A 15,626-nucleotide genomic window follows, 5' to 3' on the forward strand; every position below is an offset into this window, starting at 1 on the left:
AATCAGGTTTCAGATTCATCAAAACTTGACTTTATAGAATTGATTTGAGCTACTCCTTAATAAGAAGCCTAATTATCAAAGAACTACTTAGGATAAAAACTCTATTCACAATTCAGTAACATTCTGTTTAATATGTTTAATACCCACCTCTAAAAGACAAAGCAAAAAATGTAATCTACGGTCATCAGGATTCAGTTAGGAAGTTGATAAAATCAGGTCAATGCACTGATTTGTATTTGGAAAGAATAAAATAGAAGTATCTAGTATAATATAATCTTAAGAAGCACACAAATGGATACAGTCGGTTGTGAAAATAAGTATCATTTATTAAAAACAAACTTCAAAATAAATGCCTGTTAAAACATGGTTATTATTGACAGAAAATGTCAGTGAGCAAAAAGTATGATGAGGAAACAAGAATTACTATTACTAAGTAATATTAAACCCCTCTTTAATTATACCCCTGATTATCTTGAAAAAATATAATGGTAGCTCTAAAAACTTTAGAGATAGCTCTGAGTTTATGGCATGATTTGCCTTTCATGTTTTATTGATTTCCAACTCTAAATGTATTGTCCCAGAGGATAATATTTTATGATACTGAACCAAACTCATAGTCTATGAAAATTCCGCTTTTTATGTAGTCTATGAAATCCTTCTGCCTGATTCAATGCTAGTATTTTATTTTTGTTGTTGTTAGAAGCTTTATCAAACATTTAAACCCTTGCCTTACATTTTTCTAAGACAGCAATCCAAATTTTTTCAACATTGCATCTTTGGTCCCCATTTTTTAAAGGGATGTAGGTTCAGTTTAATTAATATGTGCAGAAATCTATCTGCTTTTTAAAGCAAATAAAAGGAACAAAAATATGGCACCATTTCAAAAATCTAATGCCGATAAAAACTGCAGTAGTGCAAAGATCTAAGCAAATTTCAAACACAGCAGATTTGTAATTAAGAGCACCACCCAATGATTTGTTTTTAGCAAGAACAAGAAGCTTAATAACAGGTAAAAGAAACCAAATGCTACATTATATCGAATACTAAGGTAAGTAACCATTATTAATCTTACAAACTTTCCAGTACCGTAACTACTTGCTTTTGAATAACTATATGTAACCCTCATTTAAATTAAATGCCTATTCAACAAAGCTAATTGGAACAAATACATTTACTCAAATTTACATCCTACGATAACAGAGTAAATAGGAAACAGTCAAGGATGAATAAGAAAGTTTTATTCTTTTTCGTCATCTGTGTCATCAGGTGGCAAAGGACGTACTCTGTGGAAAGAACAGAGAACTTCAATAGTCAATATCAACTGTAAAAACAAAACAAAAATAGTTATAAACATATAAATGGGGAACATCAGTTAACAGTGCAGTGGGTCTGGTCAAGCGACTAGAAATGAGAAAAAACTAAACTCTGTTAATTGACTAACATCTACAAATTCTAAGTACTAGAGCAACAAAATTTTTAACAATTTATTTTGCCTGTTATTTTACTGAATCAGTGTTTCTTCTTTAGGATATGTTGCCATTTTTATTAAAAAAGGAATATCTCTTTCTATAGCATCTTTTTTCAACATGTTAAGTGGATGATAACAGTGGAAAATAATCTTCAAGAAGTTTGTGATAATAAAAAGCAAAAAAATTAACAATCCATTTGAGCAGAAAAAACAGAAAGTTGTAGTAGTCATACTGAGAGGTCTTCATTGTATTTTTCCGAAAATTAAATCAAGTTAACAAAGGAACACTATCATGACCCAAATTTCCTTTTTGCAAGGACTTTAGTCATCATGGCTCTCTGTTCAAGGCATTAAGTAGGTTGTCTTTTTGATTGACTCTCCCCCACACAACTGACGGAGTTTACCCTGCCTTTGTGAGAAAACTTAAAGTCACAGGAGTAAACCATACTCCAGATTACGAATTAGGGAGTTAATAGCAGAAGTCCTTCTGATAAACTGATTGTTTACTACTTACTATCAATAGTTGAGCTATTGATCTACTATCAATAAAGGGGTAATTACAACTCTCCTAAATAAAGACCAATCTAAGAAAGGAGCTAAAGGGATAATATAAACTTTTTATCATACTATGGATCAAAGTTCTTTATGAGAATATACGTATAATCTTCTCCAGATGATGGAGATTGCTCTGATGGTCATGGCATAGCCATATTTGGCTATATTGCCAAATATTTTGTTTCCTTAATGGAACTCACAAATAATTCAAAAGAATTGTAACATACTCTAGAGCTGATATTATTAGCTTGTTCATATTAGAATGAGAAAGAACCAGGAAGAATGGTGCCAGACAATGTGAGAACTAAAAGAGACTTACCGGAACATGAAAGCAAGTCTATTAAAAGGCTCTATCCAAAAATGTAGCCCTTTGGTTGTTTTTTTGGAAACCAGAAATAATAATAGTGATATAGCAACAAAGTCTAAAATTTAATTACTGCTCCAGAGTTTGACATTCCTTTTAACTATCTCGTAAGATAGTAAGTACTCAATAACTATTTACTAAATAACCTTATGAACAGTATTGAATAATTCTTAAAATTTTATATGCATAAACATCATTTTATATGTCCAATACTTTGTTTTCATCGCTCTTTCAGCCATTTATTTTTGTCTAGCTCGTGTTCAATGCAAATCAATTCCAAACACAATATACAATCCAAAACAGATGTATAGTGTTCAGATATGAAACAAAAGGGAGGGTTCACTCACACACAGATCTCACATAGTTTGAGATCTGTTGGGTCTGGTACCTGTGTAGGTTTCTAAAGATGGCAAATATTGTCAGACTAATTAAGAGTAACATGTAAGAGTAAGACTTATAAAGAGTACCATGGCCACACAGGACACTGTAACATCTAAGCATCAGCGTGTGAACATGTGAACCAAAGACTTTGTGGAATGTCTATTTCTAAAAAGTTTTCTGTATATCAAGGCAGTTGTAAAAGTTTTAATTTCAAGAATCAAGTCCACTTAGGTTTAAGACCAGGTTCTAACTATCTAAAACATTGACTGATATAGAAAGGGTTCCAAATGTAGCTTTTCTGATTCATAAAGCTTTTTAAAAAATATTTACAGAAAGAGAACAAAGAGCTGTGAATTTAATGCATGCATGTTTCCAGTGTTCACTTCCCAAATACCTAATACACATTACTTTTGCCTCCTTCATATATTTGCCTCTTTTCAAGATTCCCAAATTTCAAGATTTCCAAATTTCAAGATTTGTCAAATATACCTTCAAATCAGATAAATTTTTAAGTTGTAAAAATTATTCAACATGAGTATGCAGAAATAAAAAGCAGTATTTTAAGATTGATTGATGTCAATGCACTTCTAATCTTTACAATCAATTTAAATGATCCAAGTTAGCTAAACAAATCTGGTACGCTTGTTGGATGGGAGTATGTGATAGGAAATACCTATTACTTGACTTTTAAGAGTACACGCAAGAATTATTCATGGTTGGATTTGTAGATTCCAATCCATTATTGCCCTGGCACCTGTCAATTGCTACATAGAGTCAAACTCGATATCAAATACAAAGCCCCAGAGGAAAGAGTTAAATTCCCAAGAGAATAGTGAAACTTTAACGCTGTAAAACTTTATGTAGAGTATACCAGCATTAAATTAGGACTGAAATACAGAGGACTTACAGTGACACCCCATGGTTCCTTCCGATGTACATATGAATGAAATCATGGCAGTTCTTTATTTTACCTAATCATTTTACTGCCTTCTAGATTTAATGAACCAATGTGAAAACGGAATCTCCATTCCATGGCTCATCCTTTTTCTATAGATTAAGGTCAGATGATTCTTATTTTCAAGGTAAAGTTTTAAGTGTCCATACTTCTTCAGCTACACTTAATCACGTCATTAATTTCCGAGGTTGTCTCTCTCTTCTTCCTTGTACATGAAACTCCAGCAGATTTAATATTGGCCTTCATTAAGTAGTCAAACCTTCATCTGTTCTTTAAATGTGAAATTCTCAATATTTTCTGTGGTAGTAGACTAGTAATTAGTAGCTTTGATGAAGATCTGTTGTTTCCTTGCCCCACTGAACTTCAAGATGCCATATGGACTGGGCTGTAGAATACGGGTTGGTGAACTGTGGATGTTCTTTGACCCCCATCTCTTAAAAGTAGAGATGGAGAAGAGCAAAGAAGACCACAAGGAGACTGCCTGTTAGCTGCAGGGCACATGTGGACGTTGTGGTTTCGGGAGGTTCTGGCGTGCTCGTCAACGGAACTTCGGAATAAACCTGCGTGGGTAGCAACAGCGCCAGAAGCAGCAGCCCCAGACTGAGCCTGGCCACCATCCTCTTACCCATGTTGGTCTCTGAACCTTTGGTCAGGCCCGCGGCTTGGCGCGCTAGAGGATCATGGGCTCCTGTATGGTGCAGGAGAGGTGCCAGCGCAGGATCTTAAATCAGGGGGCGTCATAAAGGCAGTGAGGCGGCACCACCCGCCCGGCCGCGTCACCACTACCCCACCCCCAGTCAAAAATTTGTTTTTAACAAAATATTTCAGTTGTTGAGAGAGCCTGGAAACCTGTATTTTAAAAAGCAGATTTCCATTGTGTTTTTTAACAAGTGGCATTGATTTTTTTCCTGATGGGTAAAAGCATGTTTGTTGTTGAAATGTGGTAGCATAGCACTCAGTGAGTATGAGAAGAGATTTTTACCCAGAGATTATTATCTGTATTGATATTTGGTATATTTTCATTCTGCACTATTGATATTTGGTATAATTTATACATACATTTGATATATTTATATACGTCTTTTACACAATAAAGACTGTACTTTCACATCCTGAATTTTTTCGTAACACTTATGAGCATTTTCCTCACATTTAAAGCTTTAAAAGCATGAATTTGAACACTAAATTCTGTATCTGTGCTGTTTTATCCCCACCTTGTTTTGAAGTATTCTTACATATTTATAGAGAAGTTGTAAAGAAAACACACCATGGAGTTAGTTTTGGTTGTTTCTAAGTAATGGGTGTTTTTTTTTTTTTTCCAACTTTTCTACATTGGTTATATATTTCTTGTGGAGGCTGAACTTGTAGTTTTTTGAAGGTTAATGGAATTCAAGCTAGATCAACCAACATGGAAATTGATTTTTGAGAAAAAGACTATAGAAAATAGTAAAAAAAGTTTATGATTAATAATGTCCCATTTAATGGGAACTGATCCTCTCTAAGTGACTAATACTTTTCAGTGATGTTTGAAATTTGGGAGTGACTTCGTATAAGAGATTAGCATAAGTTTTAAAAACCCTCTGGTCTGTATTTTCTCATCTGCTCAAGGAGAAACTCTAAAGTTACTCAATATCCTCTTGTCTTTTATTTTCAAGAATATACTTTCTTTATATTTCAGAATATATTATAAAAACTTACCTTCTCTTTGTTTTTCCTAAGCCACTGCTTCCTGCCTCTTCAGGAAGCCGATTCTCTTTTTCAGAATCCTTAGGGGACAGCCTGAAGAATTCTCCAATTCCTTTTTGCCACTTGGGAGTTGGGCGTACACAAACTGGATTCCCTCCTGCGTACTTATTTTCAGCTATAAAATATAAATAAGAACTAAGAATAGCCGTTCCTTAAAGGGACACTTAATTTTTAAACATCAAATCTAAAGGGTATTAAATGGGGTGGGGGGAGCAAAAGGCTCATAATACCAGCATGGGTCAGGGAGCTGTGTCCTACACAACTAGGCTAATAAACAACCGCTTGAACCAGAGTGTAGGGGGAGGGGGAAGTGGAAAAAGGGGAATAGTGATCCTTTGGTTCCTAATTTTCCTGAAGGAACCTTATAAGAATGCGTTCACTGCCAGAAAATATATAGCAGCAACATAGTTCAGCACAGAATTCAAACCCAGCTCTGCAGACTTGGTTGTGTGACCTTTATCAAAAGAATGTAACCCAAGCTTAAATTCCCTCATCTTTAAAAGGAGGATGTTACCAATTTCATACAGTTGATTATTGATTAAAAATAGAGATCTATAAAATGCCTTAATAGTTGCATTTCTCCAACACAATTTCATGAAGGGCCTATTCAGTTGTGTTTCAACAGTGGGGCAATGGAATGTGCCCCTGATTGGAATTTAGTCTAGTGATACAGGGTATAAGACATTCTCAATAAACTCACCTACTTTCAAAATTTTTGACCTATTTATTATTCCTTTTTATCGAAAGAGATTGAAATAGTAAATATTTTCTAATGAAGTGTTACTAATAGGAGGAAGTTTGAGTTAACTTAAAAACCCATAAAGTCCTTAACAGTGCTCCCTTGAACGTTCTTAACTAGATATTGTGGAATTGATCTTCCTTACTGCTCAGTTGCCTACTGAAAGGAATGAGGCACCAGATGGTTCAGTATTTTCTCAATCTCTCCTTGCACAGGAGCAGCATGAAGCTATTTCCCTGGCCTGGTTTTCACTACTATGTCTCAAAGGAGTATCAGGAGCTGCAAAGTTGGCACACACACACACACACACACACACACACACACACACCAGTCAAAATAGTAGTGGTAATATTAATAATAATAAAGGAAGGAAAAACATACAGAAACAAAAACAAAAACATTAAGAAAACGCTAAGAAGACGTGAACTATCATCCTAATTCTTATTTGGAAAGGGACACTTACATGGCCTCATAAAAGAAAAAGCCATTTGTCAGTATTTTAAAAACCCGCTAAACCAGAAAAAATAGGTTTTAAGTAATATTGTGTCCGTCCCTAACTAACACCAAGACTTGAGATTCTTTTCCCTGTGACCCCCACCTCGATGCCAGCTCGCCAAGAGCCCAAGCTCCCTCATTATATACAGAGGGCAAGGAAGAAATTCAGGCGTGAGAATCTCAGAAAAAAAATTCCCTGATGGGTCAGGGGACTCACAAGTCAGAACCGTGGTGCCAGGCCTGATCCCCTTTTGCTAGGGAGCTAGCAGGGGCGCCTTTTACCTTTCCTCGATGAAGGCGACGTGGAATTAGTGGCAGAGGTGGAGGAACCAAGCACCTTCCTTGGAGCTCGAGAAGCCACCACTGCGGAGACAGGAAAAGGACGGCATTCAGAAGCGGGCTGTAAGGTTCCAACACCGAATCTCGGAGTCACTTTCGCACCACAGTCCCCGATCCAACCACTTAGAGAGTAGAGCCCCACGATCCTGAACAGCAGGATAACCCTCCCCTACCCCCGCCGCATCTTCCTCCTGGTTAAGGGGCCGGGCCACTGCTTCCGGCCTGGCTGGACCAGTTTGGCTCACAGGGCAGTGGGGGGCTCCAGCTTCTCCCACCACCTGCGCTCCACTACTGTGCTCGCCTGCCTCACCTTTTCTGTAGGTGCCTGGGACACTGTCTGCTTTAGTCCGCACCATGTTCAGACACGAGGAGATGAGAGTAACCAACTGAATATTCCAGCCGAGGGTGTTTCACCCGACAAGAACCGGAAAACGAATCTCCCGCCACAGTTTATATTGGTCTCTTTCCCGCGCGCTGCGTGGACTCTCCGGGGGCCGCCGCTCCCATTGGTTTCGCGCGGTCCTCCCGCAACCAATCGCCAGTGTCCAGTAATGACAGTGGCGAGTCTTGGCGCACTGCTGACCCGTCTATCAACTCACAGAAGCTCGTGATTCGTATCTGCGCCGGGTGGGCGGTGCCGGAGCGCTTTCCTGGGGTGCCGGGTGTGTGGGTGCTAAGATTTTGAACTACCTGTAGGGAAATCGGCCTGCTTAGAGAAGAAAACCCAGTAAGGACAGAGAGTATTCTTTTATTTCTTCAAAAGTTACCACAGGATTAAATCCATAATGATTGACTCCTGGAAGTGAAACCTGAAATGAAGCGGACTCTTTCATTCGGAGCAAAATAAAGAGAACTTTCCTTTAATACTTAGGGCAGGAACTCTCTCTACAGCGTCCCTAACTAAAACAATTCCACGGAACGGGAGAAAAGGAAGCTAATACAATTTATTTACAGGGATTTTCTACGTTTTTAGGATGGGGTGAAACTAAAGAAAAAACTGAGTGTATTATATATAGATACACACAAAAGAAACAAATTAATAAGACGTCTTCCCGAGACCTGTGCAGTCTCAGTTAAAAAAATATATGCCAAATGTACTAAGGGTACATCCCTGGCACAGAGCACGCATAATTCTAGAATAGGAACTCATATTTTCTAACCCTGTGCCTATCTTCTAATTACTCACAATATCTCCGGGGAGTGATTTTCACTCTCTGAATACCATGCATAAAACATCAGATGAGCTTGCCTTGGGATTTTGTTAAATGTTCACTTGAAAGGCAACCCTGAAAGTGTAAGCACGACATTGATTCTCTCCAACAAATTATGCTTGAACTTTCGGAACTCTTAGTACTTTAACAGAATCAACTACTTTGTGTTTTAGAATAAAGAAAGTGCAATTAACATTATAATAACAGGAAATGCATTGAAAATTACTTGTAGCTTTGTCTAAACCTTGGAGTCTAAGATTAGAGCCAAATTCCTATCAGAAAAATCAACAGGCCCTAGGGTATATTCCTTTGTTCTTTGTTATCATGTCCCTCTCGATACACAATGGTTCTTTAATGCACATTATTTCCTTTTCAGTTAAAGTGGCTTTTACAAAGGCCTGAATTACTAATTTGAACTCATGTCCCAGGTCCCTGCAGAAATTGTAACTGCATAGAAAATCTGCTGGTCTTTTCTCCTAGTCCACATGAAGAAACAAAACTTGTTCCCACTATAAATGAACATTCACAGAGTATTTTTTAAGCTGGAAAATCGCATATTTTCCAAATTAATAACAAAGACAATGTATATGTCTACACTCAGTGTAAATCAACACACCTGTGTGATTTTGATTATTTTATATCCATGAAAATATTAGCATACAAAGGTGAAACAACATCCGATTAATGTAATCACTTAGACTAAATAGCCTAATGGGAATGAAGAACGTATAAATGTAACACAAAGCCAGCCAATTAAATTTATTGATAAAATATACCAGAAGACATTATGCTCTTCAGAAAAGTCTGGCCAAATTTTCCCCAGTCTGCTGTGCAGTGGAGTGGAGAATAGCAAAAGACCTTTAAATCTGGTCATCTTCAGATGAAATACATACCTTTAACTTCTTAAAAATCAATACAGGGAATTCATGTAGAAAGTCTTCCAAGTCAAATCCCAGCCCCTGTTTTATTAAAGTTCTCTCCCCCTCGAGCTTGCTGAGTTGTTTTGGCCCTCCTAGAAAAGACCCCGCTCAAAACATTAAATCGAAAGAGGTTTTAGCAGCGTGAATTTAGTGTTAGACTACAGAGGGGCGGGGGTGGTATTAATAAAACCACTATCAACAGACCAAATCCTCACAGCGCTTTACTCTAGTTTCCAATTACTATTTTAAATGTTTTACATAAAACTGGACAATTTAAAAGCTGGTCCCTCAGGTTACGGATTATTTTTCTTTTTTTCTAAACTGTCGTTTTTATAGGTATTGGTACTGTCTTCTTAGCAGAATTCCCAGTTTTCCAGTCCTACATCTGAAGATGCGGGAAAATCACGCGCAGAAACTCTGACGCAAGCGTAAACACTTCAGAAAGAGAGCAGTAGGAGGAGCCAGTACAGGTAGAGGGATCGGTGTTATCGGGTGGTGCGACCGCGCGGAGCGGCGCAGGCGGGCGGAACCCGCGCGAGCGAGGTCGGTGTTGCAAAGGGGACTCGTCCAGCGCAGGACTCGAGGCTTTTTCAACCCAGCTGGTTCCGGCTGGGGAAAATGGCGGTGGCTGGGGCGGTGTCACAGGAGCAGCTGGTAGGCTGGTGCACCCAGCAGTTGCAGAAAACTTTCGGCCTGGATGTCAGCGAGGAGATCATTCAGTGAGAACGGTTCCGGTCCGAGGCGGGAAGGAGATCTGGGATGTGCACTGGCTGAGCGAACAGGGAAGCGGGGAGGACTAAAAAGTTAATGAGAATGAAAAATGTGATAAAAGGGCTGCTGTTCCTCTGTAGGCGCCGAATTTTGATTATCGGCTTTATAGTTTACTTTCTGAAGTAGGCTGTCAGGCTCCACAATGGCCGGTGGGGCCTTTTTTTCCTAGGAAAACGCCAAGTCCCTGATAATAAGAACTTGTAAGGCTGTCCCGGGAGCCAGTTTCTTTATAGATTCTGGAGCAAAGGGACAAGCCAAATGGCTTTCTATAAAGTCCTTACTCTGAACATTCTAGTTTGCCCAGTCTGAGTTGTGCCAAATTGTATCTGGAATTTAAATGCGGGCGGCGTTGTACAGTGCAAATAGCTCCTGACTCAGAATATATTTTCTTTTACCAGTTTTGGAATGTTGAGCAACTTAATTTTCCTCTCTCTGTACCTTAGTTTCGTCACCTAAAAGCTGAATAATTAGTAGAGGTTATCTTTAATACTTTATGATTCTTATTAAATGGGAATGGTGACATGATTTAATACCTGCTTTCAGTTGATTTAAGAAATATTTGTTGCGCTACTATGTGCCCAGGTGCTGGGGCAACAAAGACAATTGCGGCAATTGGGTTCGGCTTGGTTCATAAGACCTGAAGTGGGGGAAGTGCAGGGTGTTGTGGGGGCACGTACGGTAGTAAAGGACTCTCATTAAGATTTGGGAAACTTGAAGGTTTACTGCAAGGGATGACTTTCACCTGAGAACTAAAGGGTCGCTAAGTGGAGGCGCGGTGTTGAGGAAGAGGGAAAAACTTCCAGAAAAATTGGTCTTGTTCAAGGAATCTGAACATGTTTTTGACTTGATTCCTTGTTCGTTGGTGCTGACATCTGAATTGCAATTCTGGGGCTTTTGTGGGAAGTTAGGTAAGTTTCTGAGATTGGGAGAAAATAGACTTGTTGGCAAAGAGTTAAGAGAGCCTATTTTAAATGATTTTTTTTTTTAAACACTGGAATAGACTATCAAAAACAAACACAACCAAATCGTATGGGTTGGTCTTGTCCTTGCTGGAAGGCAAGATCAGGTTAAGCAGTTTTTCAAACATTTTTTTAAAGCAATGGAATGCTGTCAAATGAAGTAAGACTTTGCAATATAGCAAACAAAAAAGTCATTCAGTTAAAAAAATGTTTTTTGAGGCTATTTTTGATGAATCAACAGCGAGGTATGGATTGGTACAGTCTTCTCAGTCTCAATTCAATTGTGTTTTATCTGCTTACACAGTATCAGGAATATTTTCATTCTTATAGATTACAGTTTAACAGCTCATATTACAGCCTCAGATTTTCCTTAGCTAAAGTTATTCACACCCTTGAAAGAGGAGTGATCAGAAATTTGTTTTAAAGTTGAAGCATTAAGTATGGCTAAACACCTGCTTGCATTTTCTAAATTCATAAATATAAGTTAAACAAGAATTGTTCAAAATTAAAGTAAGCACTAAAACTACCTATAATACTATTTGAACCACTTACTTTTTACTGGTTGTTGCACAACACGCTATGATGCCATGATGAAAACATTTGCTGTGTAAGAATGCTGTGCCGTGCCTGGTATTTGAGAATTATCCAGGTGTATTGTAGTAGTCTGGCAACTTGAACAATTTGACATGGGTGGCCTGATTTTTTTTTTTTTTTTTAAACACAGAGCTCTTACCATCCTACTAAATGACACATTTGTGAGACATTAAGATCTGCACGCAGAGTTAGCAAACTATATTTTGTTCCACAATGTATTCATGTTTTAGTTGACTCTGCTTCAGTAAGATTTGCTATATAACACATTTGGATGTATGTTGTTCTTTATTACATTTTTAAAAATAGTTTAAATGACATTCAAATAGTTCTGGAGCTCTTTATTAATACTTCCCTAGTGGTTTGAATACTCCAGAGTTAAATGATCAATCCCCTGAGGTTCCTGGCACCTCTTTGAGTCCTTGATAGAAGTTAATTTTTTAATGGGGGCTGGTAAGTTTGGGGATGAAGTTGATTAAGCTATAAAAGTCCTGAAAAACAGTTTTTGTTTTTTTAAAAAGCTATGATGGTTTAGAAGATGCTCTTAATGACGCCTGAAGACACAGGTTTGTTTACCTATAGGTAATAACTCTATAGGTAAATCCACCCTCATTAGGAAAAGAACACAATACATATACTACCAACCATGGGACAACTGCATGATGTTTTAAAGGATATAGCATTATTGTTCTTATATCCCACACCAGTGTCTGAATTACTATTTCTTCAGATCTTAGGATGCTTTCATGGTCCAGTATCTTTACTTATAAGTAATTCTTTTCACTTATTGTTTTCTCTAATAATGTGACATACTGTAGAAAACTAAAAAAATCATAAAAGAATAAAGGAGAAAACTAAAATTACCATAGTACCACAATCCAGAGATAACCATCATTTCTCTTTTAGTGTTTTCCCATGCATATTGTAATAGATGTTCAAAACATTGTAGTGGAAAAAATAAAATAAAAATAAACCAAAATTCTATTTAATCATACCACTCTATGGTAATCATTTTGGTGTATAACTTTCTAGCCTTCTTCCTACACATAAGCGTATGTATATACACATTCCTTTTATAGCCACTGGGATCATATGCTATAGTCAATCCTACTATTTCACTTACCATGACGTGAGAGCATTTTCTCAGGTCAATAATAATTACTCAAAAATTTCACTTTTATTGGTGACGTATTACAATTTGTAAAGTCCAAAAACGAATTCATTTGCCCCTTTCCTATCAATAGATGTTTTAAATAGCTTCCAGCTTTTCACTAATTCAAATAATGATGCAGTTAACTTTTTTGCATAAATTTTCCTGTGTCTCTTATTTCATATAGAATCCTATAAATGGAATTATTGGATTATTTTTAAGGCACTTCAAATATACTGGCTGATTGATTTCTAGGAAAGTTGTGCTGACTTGTACTCCCATCCCATTTCACTTTTAGGAACCCTGTATAACATTTCCTTATGATACAGGCATACCTTGGAGATATTGCAGGTTCAGTTCCAGACCACTGTAATAAAGTGAATATCACAATAAAGCGAGTCATAATTTTGCTGAGGGAGGGTCTTGCCTTCAGTTTGTAAAAAATGCAACACCTGTGAAGCGCAAATAAAGAGAAGCACAATAAAACTAGGTATACCTGTCGATCTGCTTATTTGGATGTGATGCTAATCTTGAGTTAACAATTTTTAAGAATGTTAAATCAATAACTGGTTAGATTGTAGTATAGATCCATATTTTTAGCAGAAATGAAGAGAAATTTTAGGTTTGGCAATATAGAGATTAAGTAATCTGTATTGTTTCTATGAAAATATGACTGCAGATGTATAGTTATCCAAAGTATTCCGCCAACTATACTTTAATAAAAAAGAAAAAGTAGTGCTGTGTTAAGGGTAGCCCCACAAGCCTATCTTCAAAATACTGATTCGATTCTAGAAATACAAGGTTATATGAAGGTTAGGTTATGAACTGCTTGAAGGTCAGGGTCTTTGTCCTGATCAAACTTATATCCCTAACATCTAGCGTAGAATTTAGCTCAAAGTAAACACTCCAGTGGATTAATTAGTGGTTTTTACTGTTATGATTATTGAAAATCATACTGTAAGCTAGCTTTGTTTCAACAACTTATGTCTTTGCTTCCTGAGGTATGTTTTGTCAATTGAGAGTGCTGAAGAGGTACGAGAGTATGTTACTGACCTCCTTCAGGGAAATGAGGGCAAAAAAGGTCAATTCATAGAAGAGCTTATAAACAGGTGGCAAACGAATGATCAGGAGTTGATTTCTGATGCTCTGCAACTGTCCTTCAAAAAAGATGGTAAGTTTAGTTAATGTAATTAAGTAAAAGTTGAAATATTGGTAAATGGGCTGGCTTATAGGACCTGGTATTTTCTGTCACTCCGTTTCCTCACAGCTGACTTAGGCAGAAGAATATATATACATATTTCTAGTTTAGTTCTTCTCAATCTGTAATGAATATTGTTCTAGTACAGGATTCTTCAACTTAGTCAATATCACAAAATACCTGTTTGCAAATGTGGCTTCGGAATAATTTGAAAAATTTACACATGGATTAAAGAAAGACTTTTTAGTTATGTGCATACCTGGATGAAGGTAAATGTTGACCAATTTTAGTATGAGTAGCATTTAGAGTAACTAGTTAAACAGTAGAAAAGCTGAGCACCAAACTAAATAAGCCATTGCTTTTATATAATCTAAAATACCAGATTTTAATTTAAATTCTTAGTTCTAGCCAATAGTCTTTATCATTAACTGCAATCTTGAAGATGATGGTTTAAATTTAACTCTGGTTTAAGAGGAAAAGATAATTTTCAAACCTGCGTGACTTCGTATCTTGACTCTGAATATAAAGCATCGCCTTCCCTTTATTAGCTATTAGTTCACCAATAATCCTACCATTATCTATCTACGGGCATATCTACAGAGGGTGCCAAGAAAATGTCTATACATTTTAAGAAAGGAAAAAGCTGTATTAAAATTACGCTGATGGTGACCACTTTGAGCACCTCTTGTAATTGTAAAAGTCAAACGTGACTTGTATTCATCTTTTGTTATCAGTATATATTATTACAATTTTAATAGTTTTTTCCTTTCTTAAACTGTGTATACATTTTTTTGGTACCCTTTGTATATTGTTTTTTTCTTTTCAGGGTTTTTTTAATTTCAGGTGTACAAAGCAACGTAGTAGACGTTTATACCCCTCACAAAGTGATAACCCCCTCCCCCAAGCTACTACCCCACTGACATCCTATATAGCTATTACAATATGTTTTTTTCTTCTTTAAAGAAATTTTAGATGGGCAGAGATCAGGAGACCAGCTAAAAAAGGGTAGGCGGAAAGGGAGAAACAGACAGGAAGTTCCTGCATTTGCTGAACCTGATACAACCGTAGAGGTCAAAACACCTTTTGATTTGGCTAAGGTAAGAGCTTATACAGTGCATTTTTTTCTGGCTATGTGGAAAAGAGAAAATGACTGATACATTTCAGAGAGAAAAGTTTACAAATTGGTCTAGAATAGCAATTTTTCAACAAATGCATGAATTTTATGAAGAGCAAGTGATAATTACTTTCTGCGAAGTAGTTTTTTGACAACCTGATTAAATATTATATTTGCTTAGAGATGAGATTGAGAGATCATGTATACATATATATGATGGAAAATATTTAATGAAATGCACCAGGGCTTCAATTTTGAAATTTTTTTGTGGGTTTATACTAAACGAATACACAATTCTATGTTTTATTAAGAATGTTCCTATTTTGGGCCATCCACCACCACCACCACTTTTCTCCTCATCATTTAGCTTTTAGAGCTTTTTGTATTCTCTTGATAATCAAAGTAGCCCTGTGAGGTAAGCAGAAATATTTATAATCCGGACAACTTGACCAGCTAAATTTCCCAGTAGAAAGCAATAGTTAATGATGCTAAGATGGAAGAGTAATGATCAAAAATTCTGAGTGTGATGATCATGCAAAAAAAAAAAAAAAAAAAGATATGGAAAAATGTTTACAAAATATTAAATTAAAGAAAAAGAAATAGAGACATAAGTTTTTAATCAGATGGAATAAAACGAACAAAGACCATCACAAGCAAAAGGAAAAAACAC

General features: G+C 36.7%; 2 protein-coding genes across 4 annotated transcripts in view; one reads left to right on the forward strand and one right to left on the reverse strand.

Annotated features, from left to right (window-relative positions):
• Nucleotides 1-303: 303 nt before the first annotated feature.
• Nucleotides 304-7,508, reverse strand: PCLAF (PCNA clamp associated factor). The gene is made up of 4 exons (XM_019748657.2): nt 7,353-7,508; nt 6,986-7,066; nt 5,422-5,584; nt 304-1,283 (listed from the first exon to the last, which is right to left on the reverse strand). The coding sequence occupies exons 1-4, from the start codon at nt 7,396-7,398 to the stop codon at nt 1,238-1,240; spliced, it is 336 nt and encodes a 111-aa protein (XP_019604216.1). The 5' UTR covers nt 7,399-7,508; the 3' UTR covers nt 304-1,237.
• Nucleotides 7,509-9,736: 2,228 nt separating this feature from the next.
• TRIP4 (thyroid hormone receptor interactor 4) overlaps nt 9,737-15,626 on the forward strand; it is a 42,919-nt gene continuing 37,029 nt past the window's right edge. For 2 of the 3 annotated variants that reach the window (XM_019748695.3, XM_019748696.3), the window contains exons 1-3: nt 9,738-9,892; nt 13,646-13,815; nt 14,806-14,939. In XM_019748695.3, the coding sequence (XP_019604254.2) occupies nt 9,792-9,892; nt 13,646-13,815; nt 14,806-14,939 (405 nt within the window). In that variant the 5' untranslated portion in view covers nt 9,738-9,791. Of the gene's footprint in view, nt 9,893-13,645; nt 13,816-14,805; nt 14,940-15,626 lie in introns of all 3 variants that reach the window. The other variant, XM_019748698.3, reaches the window with a different exon arrangement.

The sequence above is a fragment of the Rhinolophus sinicus genome, chromosome 3 (genome assembly GCF_057876585.1).
Source record: "Rhinolophus sinicus isolate RSI-liver-muscle chromosome 3, RSI-T2T, whole genome shotgun sequence".
Taxonomy (NCBI): domain Eukaryota; kingdom Metazoa; phylum Chordata; class Mammalia; order Chiroptera; family Rhinolophidae; genus Rhinolophus; species Rhinolophus sinicus.